The sequence below is a fragment of the Netta rufina genome (assembly GCF_964035555.1).
Source record: "Netta rufina genome assembly, chromosome: 25".
Lineage (NCBI taxonomy): Eukaryota > Metazoa > Chordata > Aves > Anseriformes > Anatidae > Netta > Netta rufina.
The window spans coordinates 6342058-6363215 of NC_140149.1; the positions used below are offsets into that span (position 1 = coordinate 6342058).

Here is a 21158-nt window from a genome sequence, read left to right on the forward strand (position 1 = left end):
TCACCCCCCGCCGCCCCCCGCAGTCAGTACTGTCACTTCTCATCGGCATGCTACACTTAACTTGTGCTGCTACCAAAAGCTGAGAAAGATTCACTTAAGGGAAAGACAGGACTGCTAGCAGACACCCATTTTGAGGAATTCCTTTGTGGAATTGTTTCCCGTTCTTCTGTTCATTCACCAAAATATGTATTTTCTTTAAAAAAATACAAATAAAAAAATAAAGCTTATCAGAGCAAAACAGTTACTTTCCATCCACACAGTGATATTCAACAGACACCTAGTGCTTCTTACCTATGAGATCTGGCCCAGGCCTGCAACAATAATTATTAGTATTGCTCAGGTGTTAGAATACATATCGAATTAATCAATCATTTCTAACCTCTTGGCCAAAGCATACCTATAGTAGCTTGCAGGAAGAGATGCTGCTGGTTTGATTGGGTTAAAGCATTTTACAGAAAAAGATGAGGGCTCAGGGCTTTGCTTTCTGGTGTTAGTTTTCGTTCACTTTGTAAACTGCAAAAGGGAATTAACAGTGCTGGACCCAAACCCTTCTGGGCAGGGCTCTTTGCATGCCCCCCGAGGGCAGGGACCCTGCAGGGATGGGTGGTGGGCACCGGGTGGCTCCTGGCCATCTCCAGGCTCCTTCCCATCCCGCAGGGAGCTGCAGAGATTGTCTGGGAAGCGGCAGCAAAAAAGGGTCTCATTTCCAAAAGCACTAAGGAAGCTTGTCAAACCACGAAGATCAGAGGTTTAGACTGCTATGACCCTTGTTTTTGAACATACCAATTGCCCCAACTCACCCACCGAGGATGCTTTTACTTTTTCATCTGAATTCACGCAAATTTGCAAGGACCAACTATAAAGTCGTATTTATGCAACTTCCAGTTGCTTGTCGATAAAAAAGAGGTCCAAATCATTGTTTTTTGTCTCAGCCAATAAAACAATCACCTCCTTTTGACCTCCCACCTGAAATTCCCCTTACAAGAATTTACCAAACAGCCTAGACGTAGAGCCGGCTGCACTTGCTGAAGACAGTTTTGCACATTACAGCGTAGTCGAGTGTTTTACAAACAAAATTTCAACTCAACCATTCTCCAAATTAGTGTTAGGAAAATTATTGCAAGCTACTGAGGCCACAGTAGCTGGCGCACAACCCGAAAGGTGAACCCCACTGCTCTGAATGTGCCTCCCCCATTTTCAGGTTTCACAACAGGGTGCCAATGCTCCAAAAAATGGGAGGGAAATCCCAACAGAAAACAGCGTAACTTCCAAATTGCAGGACTGTGTGTAATTAATTGCCACACCATAGCGACTATACAATGCAAAATGGCCAAGACGCAGAAATCAGTGGAACCAGTATCTACGTAGAAGAGCAGTGCTTTACCTAGGTGCTAGCCCTTACCTGAGAGATCCCCATAGTCCAGCTCCTCTGCGGAATTTGGCAACTGAGTAAAGCCTTACAAGTAAAAACAAACTCATTTTTCTTTGTATTTCTCAAGTGACAAAAACAACACACTTAAGAACTGAGGATGAATTTCTTGGGGGAAAAAATGAGTCAATCACTTGCCATCTTCTGCTGGTTTGAGCAGAGTAACTTGTATTTCAGAATTCCAATCATTTACTTTATTACTGACAGACTGGCAGAAACATTCCTCAGTCTACACTGTTAACACACGAAACATGTAGGTGAATCAAAATCACTCATTCATAACAGCATGCAGAAACCCCCAGACTCAGTCTTTTACTCATCAAATAGGGGCAAATTTCCCAATTTATTCTGGTTTGATTTAGGTTATATATACATGTCAATGTAATTTTTTCTTCCAATTTTCCTGATAAATTAAATATTTTTGGTAATGTTGACAAGCACAGCAATTTATAAATTAAAGAATATTGAGGATCACATTTCAAAACTGTAAGGCATCTGTACTTGCAGACTGCAGGCTGTACCTTTTGTAAAAAAAAAATAATAATCTGAAACTATTTTTTTAATTTCCTAAATTCAGTGCATTTCTGGAAAAAGTATCTGTCCTCAAAGCTGATAAAGCAGTTCGACAAGACAAACTCTTGTGACCACAAAAGGCAGACACAAAAGAAACACTATCACTACCGGCCATTTGGAAAACTGTCAGCAAAAGCTTGAAGACTGACAAAAATCCAGAGATTTTGTGGGGAGAACTGAGAGCAGCAGCAATTCAGTGATCTGTTAATGCACTAAGTGGCAGCTAAACACATGCTCTGTGCTTGCCCAGTTTCTGTAAAATGGATCCAGTGAATGCTAACGGATCTCAATTTGAGTTCTGGGCTTATTTGCAGTATATGATAACCCCTCTCTTCAAGTAATGACTGGCCAAAAAAAAAACACCAAAAAAACCAAACACCTAATGTAGCTTAAATATGCTCCTGAATAACGTTGGAGAACAGGTTCCTTGTGCTTATAGGGGCTTTGGAGCACAAAGAGAATTTACCTGCAAGATGCTGGCCTTGGAGGAACAGAAATACCCCCATCCCCCATCTACTTTTTACATTTTGGGGAGGAGGTAGCAACAGAGGGCTAGAGACGTGTTTTTCCTAGGACAAAGGCTTTCGCTTAAATAACAAAGATATTAATAAAGTATAATCAATGTGCAGACTTGTCTCCTATTGGAAAGCCATAAGCAATACATATATCTCATTAAAAATAAAACTCTTTTTCAGTGATGGTGTTTAAAATATATCATCGGGAATCTACCATCTGAATTACCTTCTAAAGCAGGAAGCCATTTAGATTAATAGCTAGAAATTTGTTTTTGCACCACTATTGGATTTCAGGGAGTTTTTACGATAATATATAAAAAAAAAATTACAGTTGACTCACAGAAGCATTGGACATGCAAATCTGTGCTCTGCAGAACAGCCATTCAACTTTTCTCTCTCTAAAATTGCCCCTGTATAGTCTTCCCTTTCACTTACAAGGAACCACATTTTCTCAATAATGAAAAAGGGCAATGTTACATTTTTAATGAAGCAAAAAAATCTTTTTCAAAAGAAAATTTAACAATTCAACAATTCGTTTTCTACCTGCACCTGGTATACTTAAAAATGCCACTGAACAGTATTAAAATGTGTTGTGAGGCATTTTAAATGTGGTAAATTACTTCTTGATTTTTCTCATTAAACTTTCATATCAGCGATTAAAGTCCCTTCTTTTCATGTCTGATCAGAATGTATTCAAAGTCTGCTGCAACTTCTTTTAAATAAATGAAAGCTAACTTTTCACTCAGATACAATTTCCCTGTCAAATAAAAAATCTTAAAAGTGCGCAACCAGCAAGCTGAGTTGCATATCCTGAAGCCTGATACAGGTGTTTAGACAATTAAATGAACACACCATTTATTTACAGGTTTATTGACAGAGTAATGCTTTGAACTTCTTCATAGGTTACCTCCAATTTTTAAGCAAAATATAATTTTTCCTTTGTAACAAACTGTAAATAACCAATTACAGATTCCGTTTTATGTTGTGTATTCTACAGGGCTGAACAGAAATCTTAACATGTGCATGGATCTTTGTGATGTTTTATTCAATTGCCCCAAGGATTAGGTCTGGAAAATATATTTATAAATGTATTTACTATTAGTTGCACTTTTAAGTAGGGCATTTTTAAAAAGGAAAAAAGGCAGTTGGACAGACAGAGCTGCTTGATAATGCTAATGCAGAAAGCACAGAGGCTTTTTTTTCCTTGTATGCTGTTTAATTTGGCAAGATTTGGAAGCTGACTAGTGCTCTGGCATGGCTGAGCTTTTGGCTTCAGACTCATTTTCAGAGATTGAACACAACTGGAAAAAGCAACAACAGCTTAACGCAGAAGTGTTAAATATTTGTTTACAAAACCTTGCTAAGACCAAAAATTCGTATCAGCCTTCAGGAAGTATTTCCAGCTTAGAAAATAATTCCTCTGCTCTATTATGGACAACGCGTTTTCTTGCAACTCTTCACTCTTGTTTGGGATGTTTTCGTACCATTGAACCTTCACTCCAGACTTCCTGCTTTGCCAGCTTCAGAAGAGATTTTTTACACCCTATTTTCTAATTAATGTTAGCAGAAGTTCTGCCTATCCTAAAAGAACAGCACCTTCCTTCTGCCTCAGGAAGGGAGCTGAAGGCAGCTCGGGGCACCCTGGTATGGAGCCAGAGCCTGCTGCTGGGAGGAATCGCCAGCTGCTGGTCCCTTTGGTGTATGCACCCAGGTGCCCAAAGACATACATGCATAACACATGTAGCAGACGTAACGCATGGCAATGGGCATTGTCTGTGTGATTTAAAAATCATTAAGAAGCTTGTTTAAGCTCTTAGCTTACCATAGGGTGGGGGAAAATTTTGGGGGGAAAAACATAAAATTTGTTACTTTTGCTGTAGCAAAAGAACATCGTGTATGAGGTCATGGCTGTTTTTACATGTTCTACTGGTACAGGAGGCAAAAAGCGAGCTTGGTAATCTCACACAAAAACTTTCTCAGAGGGCAGCAACCCTGCAAGGCTGTGTTCCTTAGAAAGCTGTGGAGCCAGCACATTTAAGAAATGAAAAAATTTGCATTTTGATTTTTAGGGGGAGGAGGGGTACAGGAGAGAAGAAAGGGAATGGGGAAAAAACATTTTCCAAGTTCAGTGGTGGCAGACTTCCAGAGCCGGTGCTGCCACAGCTGCACCAACGTGTGCCCTCATTTTGACTGCGTGCAGGCAGGGAACTGCGATTTCAAAATGCACCAGTGCTTCAGCCCCACTGGCTCTCTGACACATGAAGTGCAAAAGAGAAGGGAAGGAGGGTTTAAGTTCAGTAAACCCAGTGTAGTGCAGTGCAGCAGAAGCACAAGCCTTCCTGCCGGCCATGACCATGCTGTTATTGGAGTTCTGGCAATGAACAGTGCAGAGAAAGGAGACAGTGCATCAGAAAATTTACAGTTAAACTCTCATTTTTAAACAAAAGAGTTAACAATGTTCGTGCTTTAAGTCACTCATGCATTGCTGCTGTTAACTCCATTCCGTAAGAAAACAGGAATGGCAGGGGTTTTGCTACCGCTTTTACATGCATACACATACAGGACTCCTTTTCCCCCCAGTCCTCTAGGATACACTCCAAAAAATTAAATTACTCAAAAATCCTTTCCCCGATTTAAGTATTGTGCTGGTTCCACACTAGCCTTACGTTTCATTTTCTTTGCTATCAATCTCTTTTTTAGGTTTGGTTTGTTGGTTGTTTTTGTTTTTTTGTTTTTTGGTTTGGTTTGGTTTTGGTTTATTATTTTTTCTTCCCCCAATTCATTTGAAATCGTTTTTGGAGAAAATCCATTTGGCTTTAGTTCATGCCCATGCATTTCTAGTCATTCACATACATGCTCACTCCGATTGGACATTGGTAAGAACAAATGGCCAACGTACATAAACACCTGGTATACTCCATACACACTCCAGCAATACAAGCTTGGAAAGAAACCCCAGAGTCTTCGCAGGAAAAGAACCCAAGAGGGCAAACACAGTGGAGTTCAGTACAAAACAGGCTGATTTTTAAGGCAAAAAAGTCTGTCAGAACTAATTTGATTAGGTTTACTTGTCATTTCAGTTGTCAATCTTATGCAGCTGCTCTCCTCCCCCCCAGATGTTAAAATATTCAGAAGCCTTCCTTGAATTAAGAATGTGCTTTCTATGGCTTTCCCTGACACAAACATGGAGAGATTCCACGAGATGGAAACCATCAGGAATTGCACCAAAGAATCAGGCCAGGGTGATGTGGCTGCGATGCTGCATCTCCCCGTCTGGTGCAAGAGCTTCCCGGCCTGACCTCAGGGAGAATCAGAATCTCGTGGGCTTTTCCCCAGAGCAGCTCCAGTTATCCACAGATTAAGGGGACTTGTGTGTCAGAAAAGGCTTCCCAAGATGCCTGAAGTCAGGCTAATATCAGAACTATCTGACCCTTCCCACGTTTAGGAATCAACCCCTGCACATGTGGATTTCTAGTGCTGAAAAAAAACAGAAAGATGTGAATTTGTACTATTTTCTGATAGCGCAGTCCTCTTTGTTATTTTGCCTGAAGGTTCTACCTTTTCTTAGCAAATCCTGGCACAAAAGGCACGGTTACCTCAGCTGAACTGAAGTACGGCAGTGGTGAGCACCCTGTGCCCGCAGCGCCCACCTTGCAGCATGGCACTGCAAGAGCTGGCAAAAGCTGATGGAAGAACCCCCACTGTGTGGCTCCTGAAGGGCTGGGAAGAGCAACTCCAGCTGATTTAACTGACAGGATCTCAGAGGCTTCTCAAGCTCCACTACTGGGGTAAGTGCTTGAGTAGATCAACCACCTTTAATTTCTATTGCCATGGAAAACAGCCTCATCTACATGAAAAATGCTAAATTGTTTACCTATATTTTCCTGTAACATCAATTACCTAAAGCTAACAAGTCCTTTTCTTAAGCTGTTATTTAATTCAACTATGCTCCCATGTTCATTGTCTTTCACTGCCTTTAAAGCCTTCAGGACTTTCCCCAGGGGTGATGATTGGGTGATTAACGTTTTTGCCTTCGTCTGACTTTCACACGCATTAGTGTAGAGCGTGATGAGATGTCACTTGGGACTTTTATTACCTTGCCATGACTTCCATGGCAGTAGCTACAAACTTACTGATGTTGAATCTTGACATTATACAAAACGTACATGGGGAGATCAGCAACGTATAGAAAACAGAAGTATGCCTGAATGCCTTGAAATTTTACATAAAGTGGAAAAATGCATCCATGTAGGTAAATTTGAAAAAGAACTGCTTTTCCCTCCATTTGGTAGGGGCAATGCTGTTTAACCCCAACTTTACTCAGTCCTCCATCTGCCTATATTACCAGAGCTGTGCTTTGTTGGGAGAAAACAAGAAAAAAAGATAGTTCAGCACTACAGACTTCTGGCTTATATAATTTCATATCAATAAGAAAAACAGTCGATTTATCAAACTTTAAAAAAAAAAAAAATAAATAAACTAAAATAGCAAACTCAAACATGGATTAGTCTTAATTAGAATTGTCAGAGGTTTTGGTTCTTCAGCTGAAAAGCAAGCTTGTGCCAAAAAACTGTATGCTCAACTTTCAGTCTGAAGTGACTATTTAAGCTTGCTTTAAAAATGTAGGAAGCTAAGGAAGCTGTCAAGCTGTTAGCTAGACTTCCTTGAGCAGATGAGAAGGGTTAGTTTGCTAGACTGCTATGCTGATAAGAAAGTGTTGCTATTTGTTTTTAAAATCTCCTTCTGCAGTGTAATAATGAAAACTTCCCTTCTGACCTCCAAGGCAAGGGGCTTGTCTGCCGAACTCCCGCAGAATACCAAGCATGCCGCTCGACTCTGGTGCTCCTGCTGGAGGCCACCTCTTATAAACTTGAAATAAAATTTAAAAAATACTGAAAATTTCATGCATCTCTTAAAAAATTAAATTTGAATTCGTATTTTCAAAAGCCAGATTTCTTTTTAATGTTTGAAATGATTACCCCAGTAATCAAGATTGCTGAATAAATTATTTGCTTCCTTTGCACTCCTCTTACATGTGTGTCATTTCTCCTGGATTTTGGGAATCGGTGCTGGCCTGGAACCACAACAACTGGCTATGAAACTTACAACTGAAATGACAAGACTAGACAGACTTTCAAGTCTTAAAAACTATGTTATATTTATGAGATCAGTCCACTTGAAACATGGTTTTCCCTTGAAGACTACTTTTTCCTTTTTTTTCTTCCCCTTCCCAGGCTTGTCTTGCCACTCAGCAGTGCTGAGAAATAAGATAAACAGGAATGTGATACCAACCGTGAACTGCTGGTTCTGTCGTCGCCGTTGTGTCTACACACGGGAACAGAGGATTGGAGGAAGGGAAGAAACAGGAGGAACAGCATGCAAAAAAAGGGAAAATGGAAAAAATGGAACAGATAATATATGAGCAAGCTTTCAAAGAACATTGCGTGACAAGCAATAATAAAATGAAAGGCAAAAAGCATTTGAAGTGAGTTGCACTGTTTAGAAGACATGCCTCGAGTTCAAAAGCTATGAGCCTGAGGAAAACAGTAAATTTTTATTTATTTTTTTTTCTCCAGGACCTTGCCAGAACAATTACTGGTGGTTGCAAAGTCATGGGAACATGAGATGGGGAGAACACCAACACCAACTCTTCTGTTGGTAAGTACCAAAACAGAAGCTCAGGACCAGCACACAGAGCTCCAGCACACAGAGCTGATTTATTAGAAAATATTTTTGTTTTTACGCATTCAAACATTGCCTTCACCAAAACGCTCCCTCCAACATCCAGTCCAGGTACCTGATCACCTGGCAGGAGACAGTGAATGAATCTTGTTTCAGTTTCTTCTCCTTCACAGTGTAACCCCCTGAGTCCAGACCATTTTTAGAGATGGCAAACAAATGATAAATCTCATTGCACACTGACTGCATACATGGCCTTTTTGCCTTCCTTATGCTGAACCACGTGCCCACAAGCTGCATCTCTTTTCAGTGTAAAAAAAGTTGTTCTAGAATGGACAAATGCAAGTAGATATTCCCAGTCCCTCTGATGTGAAACACGTCCTGAATTCTGGAGCTGAATTTCACTGGGTCACACCCTCAAACTTTTTTTTTTTTTTTTTTTTTTTTGTGGTCAACAGTTAAATTATTTTTTTTAGGGGGTGGTTGTTGGTACAAAGCTGACTTTACTCCATTGACATTGCAAGCCACGGGAAATTTCTTGGAGTTGCCAACTCAGTTTCATCTCTTCAAAGGTGTTTGGAATGTGCAATTCTACAGACAGACCCAAAGTCACAGGCTTTTCTAGACAATTCTATTCTGACAGCACACTATGCTATTTCAGATACCATTGGGTCTGAATCATATGTCCTTCATGTTATCCAGAGTCCCATTATTAGATAATCTCATCTGGTCCTACATATCCTCCTCCTGTTTGCTAGGACCTATCAGTTGCTCTTACTAGACAGACTTGTTGGCTGCTTGCTGTAATAGTCTGACTCTTCAGGATATAACCACAACTTTGTTAATACCTATCAACACTCTTAAACTGACAGCAAAGCCCAGATTAAACTGACAGTAAAGCCCAGATGTGGTTATTCACAGCAAAGACAGGGCTTCAGAGAACTCTGCTTGGTTTGATGCAGGCAATGTTTAAATGAAGCGCTCTACTGCATGTTTTGCGAACTAGCCTGGAACTTCGGTTTTGTAGCAACAATGGACAATTCACATTGGTGTTTCTGCTAATTAACTGCTGTCCGGAGAACCCTAGGAAGGGTAGCCTTCCTGCACATTCAGAAAAAGCAGTGGAAAAGTGAGGACCCATTCCTTTTTAATTTAGCTGAGGACAGCCCTAGTCTGGTTTTCTGAAGCACCAATGAGGACAGGAATCATACAAGGAATACACAATGCTTACAGATACAAGGTCTACATGCTTTAATTATAAAAGCAAAACAAATAAACCCTGCACAATTTAACAAACTACACCAAAATTTGCATAACAGATTATCAAGCTGTCATTAGCCTGTTTCCACTGCCAACATATACTGTTCTCATCTTGGCAATCAAATCTAACACACACTTAAATATGCTAGCATTTGTTCTCCTGCTGGGAACTCTGGTGGAGGCTGCAAGGGAAGCCTTCCAAAGCACAGATGAGAACAAGACTGGGACTCTTCTTTGTTTCTGAGTAGCAATCCTCAAATAATGCCTCATTTTTACCAAGCAAATGGTGAAGGGGAAAATGGTGGTGAAGGTGAGGGGGGAAGTTGTGTTTAGAAAGGATTATAAAACTGAGTATTAATTCCTGAGATAGCATCTTGGCATCTATAAATAGTCTCAATTTACTGTCTTCCTGAAATAAAAAAAAAGTTATGTCAGCTTTTACACTAAATAGAAAATCTGCTGAAAGCAAACTCGTATTCACGTGCTGGAAGAGATATTAGTCAAGAAACAGTGCAAACTGGACAGTGCATCTCGCTTCCCCATCTGGGGACAGAGACCAACAGGTTACAAAAAATAAAGTTCTCAAGCAGTTGTAAGTGCGAACAAATATCCAAGTCAAACAACATGTTGGCTGCAGCTGGAATGACAAAGTTATGATTAGCAAATGGTTTGGATGATTGCAATAGGAAACACAGACCAGTTAAAGTTTAGAATGAATTGTCTGGAAGTCCAGTTCAATCCCAGAGTCTTCTTTGAGAACGATTGTAAATACACAGTGCTCCAAAGAGGAATAATCTCACGTTAAAATAAAGCAAAGGATACACCCCAACACACACACACTACTACAGCAGTTGCATTACAAAGGGGAGAAAAATTGCCATCATTGCTTTGGTATGAAATTAATGAATATATGTAGAACTGTGCATACGCCAAGCTCCATCGCTCTTCTGCCTTATGTAAGAAGGAATATCCCAGGCCCTGCAATGTTGCTGCTAAGACAACCCAGAATTTTAAGACAGATTGGCTAACTTTAAACTTTTTAAAAACAAACAAACAAAAAAAAGAATAACCATCTCTATATGCCAGAGCAGACATACAGAACTCCAGTGATCAGACTTCTGCCCCAGACCCTAGATGAAAAATCATCCCCCCTTTTCTCACGTATGGAGTGACAAGGAAGCACTTGATATGTTTCTGACTTAAAGGTTTAGCAAAGCCAGTGAAAGACTTCACCATCACCAAAAAGCACCGTCCTGGTCGTAAGTGACAGGTGTGAACTGCGGTCACACAGTCGCACAAAGCTGATGCATATCATTTCAAATGAGCTGGTGCTGAACCAGGGCTGTTTTACAAGATGTGGCAAAGCAGAGAGGATGAAGAAAAGCAGAGAAACAAAGAAGCTCCATGTGGCACTTTTGACCTTAAGATGAAGATGAAACAGACAAGGGTTCTTTTCCTGATTTCAATCAGGAATACTCAACAGAAGTTGCTCTATGTAGAAGTATAACCAGTGTAGCAGTCTTTCAAAATCTACCTGTATGTAAGTTCACCGGAGGACTGATTCATAATTAAACAGGGAAGTCAAAATATAACTATTGGCCTCCATAAAGCTCCACTTTTCACTTAATAATGATTTCTTTTTAGTATCAGTGGTAAGAACAGACTTTACCATGGCCAGCTCTTGAATGAGGACAGTAACACACTGTGCTGTGATACAGATGGTGGCATCTGCCAAACAAGAAAACTCGAGCAACACCCAACTTTTATGCATTCACCACTTTGTTAAGTAGCTACGCAGCCACACACACACACATATCTGCATGCATTTATGAAATTACTGCACAAAAGCATCTGGGCAACATTTAGTTGAGTTACGAGCTCCACTGTTATGCCTTCTAATTTTTTCAAATGGATTGTCTCCAACTTAAAACTGTTGGCTGAGTGTGACAGACTGGGCCTTTAAACCAGTCCGTAATTAGTCCACAGCCTTGAACAGAATGAGCACGATGGAGAAAATTAAAACCCTAGTAACTAAATTAAATTCACAAACTTGAATGCTTATTTTCTTTCTTCAATTGAACTGCAGTGCTACAGCCTTAGAGAAATACACTGATACATTGGAGCTTAACAGCACACAGCTATTGCAAAGAGCATTACAGCAGCACCTAATCAAAATAACAGCAAAACACACATTTCATATACAGCTTTTTTTCTTTTTCTTTTTTTTCACCACTTTCAATAGATATTAATAACTATGAATATCTACTTGATACTTTGATACTTGAGCACTGACTTGTGGAGCTCTTATTCTTTCTGAATTTCTAGACTACTTCACATTTAGTTACCAGGTCAAGCACAGACCCCTTCACAGTACTGTTTTCACAGCAACCTTAGGTATCAGTGTTCTGTACTATACACAGAAGATTTCTGCTTTATTTCAAACCTTCAAGGCAAATAAAAAAAAAAAACCTATGCAAATCCTCCTAATTTCCACTGACCTGTGACACCTGTTAGACATTAACAGTCATGTTACCTTTCAACTACATTGTGAGACAGTTGTCTGAGGGGCAAAAGAGCTTAAAAATCCCCACAAAGTGAAAAACCGCAGCAGCTCTTCCGTTCTCCAAATATTCCTCAGAAGGATGGATAAAAATGTACTGTGCATTATGATCCTATATGACGGACCTCTGTAAAGTGATTCCAGCTTGTGCTGAAAGCTTTTGTGTATGGGCATGTTGCAATGCACCCCAGGGACAATTTGATTTGCAGAGCAGATGTTTCACAAAAATAATCACAATCTGTATGGAAGCTGTATGTGACAAGAACAAAAATATTCCTAAATCAGTGCTGCAGCTCAGGCTACGCCTTTCTATGTTTTTCCAGCAAGCTCTAAAAGGATTTTGTTTTTTATTTAAATCCTGACCTCCTGAATATAGTGTCCAGAACCCTTACAGACCCAGCTGCAACTTCATCCGGCGGCCAACACCAACCTATGCAGGCTCAGGCATTCACCCACGCCGCTCTGCTGGCTCTGGCTGGAAGCACCTTGTGTCCAGAAAGCTGGATACTTCCACCACGCTGTGGTATACGAAACCTGTGCAAATGTTGCCCATCTGTACTCCACCCATGCTCAGCTCAAGGTGTCCCAGGGGATGGGGTGTCCTGTGCATGACTCCCTCCTGCCTTCGCTTTCCTGAACATCCAAGTTTTCGGCAGGACACAAAGATGGTTTCTGCATCGCTTTCACTGCATTACCACCCATAACACCAGGCGTGACAGTACCGTGTCTGCTACTGACTGTAAGTGGTACCAGAAGACTGGATTTCGTTTCATTTTTAACAGGCCTGTGAGTTATTCTCTCTTCCTTTATTCCCTTTAATGTGGTCACATACCGGATGAAAATGTCAGAAGAGTGCAGTATCATCTGTAAATTAACTTGACATTTTACCGGGGACATGCTGAAGCTTCAGCTAAAAGCAAAAGCTAAGCAATAAATAATTTGGGGAAGCAAATCACCACGCCAAGTCTCCGTGCAGCCAGCCCCGGGAGGCAGGCAGCACCTGGCCCCGCACGAGGCTCCCCAAAAAGCACCCAAGGAGGACGTGTGTGGCCCGCACAGCCAGGCTGGAGCCGACCACAACCATCCTTTTAATCTGCCAGGGGAACAGACACGCTCGCTATTTATCATGAAACTCCACGTGAACACCACCACCAGAAACAAACACAAGCAACCATACCTGGTCAGATTTAAAGCCTGCGATGCTGCTAGTGCACATGTACTTCAGTAATCCCCACGTTGCCTCTTCACCTCCTACAAACCTGCTGCAAGGTAATTTGAGCAAAGGATGGCTTTTATTGCATTCTTCCCACCCACTACCTTTTTGGATTAGTGTTGGAATAAATCCCATACACCCGTAGTTTTTCCACACAACCAGATGTAATCAGAAAATAAAAAACTTCTGCTAAGGATAAAATAATCATTATCCTCATTTTAAAGAAGTTTTCTGGCATGTGAATTCATGGCCTGAAAATGTCACACCATTTCTTTCTCAATAATTTAAGATTTCTATATATTATTACTTCTTAGGTAGCTAATATGGTATAAAAATGTGGTTTTTATATGGACCATACAGAGCTGGCATCTACATAGCCTTTGTCAAGTACACACAAAGGATCTCCGCCCTCACTCACTTCCAGTAAGCTAATGCATGGCCCCCACGGGCAAAAAGGAGAGCTCAGCCAATACATGAGACTTGTTAAGATGCAACGTTCAGATTCAGCATCATTTAACCGTTCCTGTTGTGGAGCTTGCTGACTTTAGAACAACTTTGAGAGAAACTGAACTTGCTTGGGCCTGCTTACAAAAAAAAACTCGCCATCCCAGAGGATCTTGTAGTGTTTTGACAGCACGAGCTCAGTGCTTTTCAGTGGGTCTCATCAGGGGGCATGAGCTTTCTTGGGAATTTTTAATCCAGCGCCACTGCCAGCAATGCCTCATCCCCCTGAACGTGCACACCTCTTACTGCATATTCTAAGGGATATTTGGTTTAAAAATAGGGTTTAAAACTGCACTAAAGACATGCAATAGTCACATCTGCCAGCTTGGCACTGTTGCAAGATGGACAGCCTGGGCTTTGCAGAATCAATAGCACCCAATGCAAGGCTTGAAATACTGGTAACGTGCATGCATGTTGCACCCTCAGGTCTCCACTAGAATGGTTGCCAAGACACCTGCAAGATCTAGCTGCAGAGGAAGTGTGATAAATGCAAATTTGGATGTACAGCTAACTCTGTAGATCCTGGGGCGTGGAAGTGTATGTGCTAGGCAAGTCCAGAAGGCAGCAAAAGAGTGTTTGAAATGGCAGGCTAAAACACTCCATTCTTCCTTATGCCAAAGATGAGGGCTTGGTTATTATGAAGAACCTTTATCTCCCAGGAAACAACAGCTGTCCAAAACCAGTATTTCAAGTAACAACTCCAGGGGTAATTCAAATTATGCGGTTTGCTCTGCTGTATCGTATTGTACATCTTAATGAACAAAGCCACAAGGACAATTTGAACTGATAAAAAAAGGGCTTGCCGGTGATAACAGCTGAAACACCAAAGGATGGTCAGAATATCAATGCAGTTGGAGGATATACTAAAAAGATCAAAATGTCACGCAGGAAATCTTTTCAAGCACCTACACTGAAGCAAAGCAACAGTGACAGAGGAAAAGCTTTAAAGGTCGTGCTGTTTTGGAAACTTCACCACTGTTCAGCTTTTCCTTCTCCTGGAAGAAAGAAGTATGTTAGCTTTTCAGAGTTTAGCTGTGATCTTCCCCCAAACCTCCGTGCCACAATACTACTTTATCAGCTCAGCATGCCTTTGCAGGTCAAGCCCACAGCAGCGCTGGTGCAGCATTTTGATTTGTAAAGCAACAGCAGCTGCTAAAGGCACCCTGTGCTCTACACAGTGACTTCAGGGGGGCTAGGGAGGGATTGTGAGCACAGCCCGGAGCTCACTGCACCCCAAGGCTGGGCAATAATGGCCACGCTACATCATATACCTACACATTGCATTACTTGCCCTCTTGTGTTTGCTGTACCTATTGCTCTAGCTCGTATTTGCTGAACAGCGTCTATCATCACTCAGAGATAAACTCTTTGAGGCAGAATTGCATTTCCCTGTCATGTCTGAACACAGTTAGAATAGAAATACTGTATGTAAAGCAAGTACAAAAGATGTCTGTTGTTGGAAGCTGCTCAAAATGAGTAACTTACCATGCCTGTGGAGTAGCAAATGTAGCCCTTTGAGATTGTTCTGTTAGATAGCTTTAGCAGGGAAAAATGAAGCCAGCACAAGTTATCTCCAATAACTCAAAAAGAATAATTCCAGTAAAATTTTCTATGGGCATCTACAAACATGAGTTTTGGACATAAAAATTTGTTTCAGTGCAGGTCTCTTCTTTCCATTCCCCCCACCATACCTTTTTTTTTCCCGATTAAATTAAAAATTTGCTTTTCAGAACTAGTCTGTGGCTTCAGGGGACACAAACTAGGCCAGAATTACACCAGAAATAGGAGTTGGAGGGGTGGGGAGATGGTGGTCAAATAACATAGATTTAAAACTCTCCTCATCCTAAGCAAATGTTTTTAACCTGGCTGGAAGATTACTCGCACCTTGCCTGCTGGCGGAAACAAGAAACGCTCCCATCTGCTAACAAAGCCATTATGCCACAGCAGAATATTTCAACAGTTTGGTGATGACAGGAATTAAGTTATCAATTGTCTCTTGAGGCTTTAAAAAGTGTTTCAACACTGCTATGCTATGTAATTCTAAAGATTATGTTAATTTGACCTAATTTTTTTCATCTACAAGATCTTGTACCTATTGAGGAAAGTACATTTCCAGGCTTCGTACCGCCTGGCAGTGGGAGCCTGCATGACCAGCAGCAGTTACTAACATTCAGTGCAGGTTGGAAGCAGAAGTTAATTTTGCCACCCGTTTATCAGACCTGGCTACCCAGCCACACGTGGTGGGCTGCCTGCAGGACCGAAATGCCCAGCTGTGCGACCCTTATTCTGGGGCAGGAGGAGCACACGTTACACTCCACCAGTGCAGCTTTCACCATTAGATAAATACAGCCACAGCTGCCTGCCAAAGATACAGTAATATCCAAAGACAGGGATTTTAGAAAGTTGTCATACTTGGCTCTATTGGCATACTGTTTTGGTGACTACCAAAAGGGTAAAATTCCACACAGCATCATCCACTTCACTGGAGTACAGGCACGTTGCTTGGTTAACACGTACAGAAAACATACATATGAACGTTTATGCACAAAGAAGTGAGGCTAAATGTTAGCTCTTCTTTGTGAGAAAAGCTATTAACTTGTGGGCAGACACATTTTAAGAAGGTTCAACATTGCATCAGTGTCAGGAAAGAATACAGAAATCTCCCTTCTCAGCTTCTTGTTAGCAAATCTTCTTCCTACGTACCATAAGCACTAACTGCTGGTATCAATGAACAATTTTAGATTTTCATTACATTTCTAGCCTTGTCAGTAGTTCAAAACCAATACTGGAATTCATCAAGGAGGCAACTGAACCTGTCCAGGATTTGCAAACAGGAGGTCAGCAAGCTTGTAGATTCTCCATCATTGCAAATAGAGATGTGAGAAAAGCATAGGCCAATCACACGCACCTGAAACCAAAATACTTCTGCTAGCCTGACAAAAAAGCAACCCCCAATTCTGCTTGTAAAGGAAATAAAGAACTGCTGGTCAATGAATATTAGTAGTGCACACTGAATCATTTTTCAATTTAGTCATACTTCCTTATAGTGTAACAACCTCAAAAAGGGTAGTGCTGAGCCTGCGTTCAGGGAAATGGTTTGCTCTGTTGGGAAGTTACCCAGGAGGAATAGCTGGGGAAGTATCATGTCAGAAAGCCCTCACTTCCTGAAAGACCGTCATTACCATGGAGTAATGTCTTCTCAGGAAGAAGAACCCACGGTGCTAAGCTCAAGAATGGAAGAGTAAGGAGCAGGGATTTAACCTTAATGGATTTCACGTCCAGGAGTTTGATCACTGGCAGCGACCAGATGGTGACAACTCACCTACTGCACCCAGGCACATCATGCTGCTGGCTCCCTCAAAGGCTAAGGACATCCTGGGATCCTTGTATGTCTGAAGAAGTACTAGGAACTAAATTTATATTACAAGTGCTAATATTTGAATGCTGGATGGGAAATATTATAAGGGGAAACAGGCTTGAGAGGAAAGTGAGAAATTATTCAGAGTAAAGAGAAAACGGAGTTTCCTCACTTTTTAAGGCAGAGTCAGTGGTGCTCTGGTGCACTGTGGTTATGGATGTACACAGGGGACTGAGGAAAAAGTCTGGGTGAAGAAGCCTAGAGGATACTTAAAATTCACAAACAAGTTGCAATGATTGCAGCAGAAGAGCAAGCAATAATACTGCTATTTATTATTAACAACTACTACTTCAGAGTTTGCAATAGCAGGTGAGGTTGGCATGCACTTTTACAGTAAGTCCTCAGGTGATCCCTGAAATGACAGGCTGATAATAATTCAGTTCCAGGGAAAAGGACAATTGTTAATGTTACCAGGCACTGACATAAACATAATGGGGTCAAATCAAGCATCAAGACAAATTCTTCCTTTTAGCCTTCTATAATTCACTGAAAGCATTAACAAATTACTGTAAAACAAAAGAGAACTGTATGCATGTTTCTTTACACTGACAGACACTGGACCAAGTTTCTCTGCAAAAGGCTCTTAGAGAGACTTTGAAATAATGAAGTTTGAAAACTATTCTGGAATGAAAATTGGTTAAGAGATTAAAAGCAGAACTGAAATAAAGTGACTAAATTGCAAAATGGGGAAGTGTTCACTGCAGAGTGCCTCAAGCATCCGAACCTGGGTGCCTGGAGTTCAATATTATTAATAGCCACCTGGAAAGAGGAAGACAGAAAATGGAAAAGTCCAGACAACACAATGATATATGGAAGACAGTGCACAGAAAGTGCGTATTAAGGCACATTGGAAGAAAGACTTCAATTGCTTGTCCATGCTAGTGGAGTCTGATTTGGTTGTAAAAACCTCAGAAGGAAAAAGCCACAAAATGCCCTGAACAGGACAGTTAGAATCAGCTGAGCAAAATCATAAAAGCAAACAAAACGTGACGGTATTTGCAAAGGGGATGGTTTAGAGCAACAATAAACATTATACCATTAGCTATTCAATGGTCCATTCTCACCTTCAGTTTGTCACTTCTACCTCAAAAAAAAAAGAAAAAAAAAAGAAAAAAAAGGAAAAAAAAGGAAAAAAAAGCAAAAGCAGCAGTTGAAAAAGAAAACATCAGAAAAATGACAATGCAAATGAATACAGAGAAATTAGAAAGGGCTTTCTTATGAGCGGAGCAAGTTGGGTCTAGCGAGGAAATATGATGCATGTGTGTAAAATAGTGGTGTCTCATGATCACCTAGTTGCTTCTGTTCGTCCTTTCTTACCAGACAGGCATAAAGCTAAATTCTAAAAGCCAGCTCCTCAAAAAGGCTCCTACACATACTTTTTGACTCAATACGAAAATAACTGGTGGAATTCATTTTTCTGTGAGACTGAGGTAGACAGCTTATTACAGAAATACACAAAACACCTATGCATGAGAAAAAGCATCTCTACATTAGGTGAATTAAACCACTAAAGACCAAACTTTATGCTTCCAAGTACAAATTGCTCAGAAATTGGTACTGATGGGGTTGAGGGTGAAACAACTCCCCGCGTTAACTGAGTTCTAAGGCTATTTATATGCTTCATTTGGAAGTACCCAGTTTTTGCCACCAGTAACTGAATTAATAGCTTTTTCTGACATGGCAATTTCCATGTTTCAGAAACACCTGCAGTAAGGACTATCCAACTCGTTGAACTGCCGGATTAGGACTCACACAGTGGATGTATTTGAGAAAAAAAAAAAATCAAGAGATTTGTTTGTTGTTTTTCCCCAGGCTTCAAGCTCTGCTTAAATACATAAAAGACAATAAACATTCAGGACATTTCCAATGGTTATGAAGGTACCATACCTGTGATGGTGGTAGGGATGGTGGTGGTAGTGGTGGTGGTTGTTGTGGGAGGAGGGATAGTTGTGGGGGGATCTGGATAAAATATAAAAAGGAAAATAATAAAAAAGCAAATTAAGAAAAAACAAGCAGAACACAACAGTGATCAATAATGATCAGAGAAAAAACAAGGACGCTAAGAAGCAGCGTAGCTCTTGGGTGCCCTTCCTCCTCTAAAACCAGGTGGTGACTTTCCAGCTGGCTTTAAAGACAAAGGGCCAGATCCTCAGCAGCTGAATCTGAATTTCTAGCTCAATCCGCATCGGGGAGCTATGCAGAGACATTAACCAGCTGGAGAATCTGGCCCAGAAACTCCCCCCCCCTTTTTGCTTTCTACAATGCTAAACAAAATAAAAATAAATAAAACCCAGCATAAATTAGTCAATGAGAGAGAGAGAAATGGAATGGGAGAGCTGTAAGAAAAATAAACTGCACACTTTCCACAACAAAAAGAACAGTTTACATGTACAAAGAAAGACACAATGGTGCTTTGTTGTTTGTCTACATATACATTTGAAAATCCAGGTGGGAGGTTTGTGTGAGGGGCCCTGCTGTGCTTAACAGACTAAATATCAACAGCACATGAATATATCTCACTTTTTTTCCAGGGCTGTTAACTTCACTATTCTTCCTCTATGAATACACGTCAGCAGGATGTTAAAAACTACTTCAAAGATAGTAATAAATACAAAGAAATGAGAACATCATTACTAAATATCAATTTCAAGGTACAAAAAAAAAATCACCATATCTTTTTATAAAAAAGCCGATATTTTTCTGACAATTTCATTTCAACACTCTTGGTTTTGCTCATAGTGCATCATTAATGAGAAACACAGATACTGAGATGTTTCTCTTTGTAACTAATAACCATTTCTCAGAGACACTTGACCTGCTAAGAATCAAACACTGCCACTCTTCCCAGTATTTATATTATGTACAGGGGCACATCCTCATCAAAACTATTGGGCAGGAGAAGGTAGATATGAGAAGATGTAAAAGAAAAAATATGTATCAATGCCCAGATGATCAAACTGAATGTGCTAAGTAGTCGGGAAGACTTTGAACTACAGATTCATCCTGCAATAATAGAGCATGAAACATTTCAGAGGCTTTTGATTTTAGGTTTTCTCTATAGCATGTCAACTTTTCATCACTAACACATCTGCTACTCTTTTATCTCCAAGTGAGCTCTCAGATTCCCTAATTAATACATCTGAACTTTAATTATATGCTGCACCTTTATTGTATTCCATACAACTTTCAGAAAGTTGAGAAACATTACCTTGCAGTTCGCTTCACTGTGGAGACAGATAAAAGGAAGTGGTCATTTACGCTGAGTGCCATTTTGTCCTGCTCCTAAAACTTCCTTCCTGCTCTTTGCCCAAGGCCATGCTGATGACATGCTGCCACTTCTCCACAGTAGTAGAGATGGAACAACAGAAGCACAGGAATAAAGTCCCTGCCCTTTCATCGTGCCAGCAGAGGCAGATAATCCCAGCTCATTTCACACCCTGCACTGGGAATGGTGCTGTGCAGCAGACTCTTCCTTGATAAATGCAAAAAATGAATGTTTGCTAATTGTGCCAGAAGTTTCTAGAAAAATGTGTCTGCCCACTCCCACAGGGAGGAAAAGCGTGAAAAGAATTTTAAAAACAAGCATATTTCCAGTCTGCATCAATGGGATTAGACATCCCTACACCACGTGTGAACAGAGCAAGGTGTGTTAAGCACAGATCCGCAGCGGTTATTTTGCAAGTCCTGGCTGCTGGCAATCATTTGCACTTAATGCCATTTAACTGCAGGTGCATTTGTTTGTCCAGAGGCTAAGCCACCCCCACCTCCCGTGAAGGTGTGCCTGCCCCATGCCTCTGGTGGGGACGGCCCCATGTGCACGTCCCCCTGCTCCCAGGAGAGCTGGATGCGGGCAGGGAGCACCACGGTGGCCGCTGAGTCCTGTCCACAGCTGGGGCAGGGGACAAGCAGCGAGCACATCCTCCCACTATCTTTCACACTACACCTACAGAGCCGTTTTTGCAGGGATACAGACTGCATAGGCATGTATATTATTCCTTAATTTCTAT

The 21158-nt window shown here is 41.0% G+C and overlaps 1 protein-coding gene across 6 annotated transcripts in view; it reads right to left on the bottom strand.

Moving 5' to 3' along the window:
- Positions 1-21158, bottom strand: part of CADM1 (cell adhesion molecule 1) — a 176407-nt gene that overhangs the window by 12786 nt on the left and 142463 nt on the right. Inside the window, exons 8-10 of one of the 6 annotated variants that reach the window (XM_084301497.1) lie at positions 19039-19110; positions 7810-7842; positions 1403-1456 (exon numbers count right to left, since the gene is read on the bottom strand). The exons of 1 other annotated variant lie outside the window; for it this stretch is intronic. In XM_084301497.1, coding sequence (XP_084157623.1) covers positions 1403-1456; positions 7810-7842; positions 19039-19110 — 159 coding nt within the window. The remainder of the gene's footprint in view (positions 1-1402; positions 1457-7809; positions 7843-19038; positions 19111-21158) is intronic. 4 more of the 6 variants (XM_084301498.1, XM_084301493.1, XM_084301495.1 and 1 more) reach the window with 4 other exon arrangements.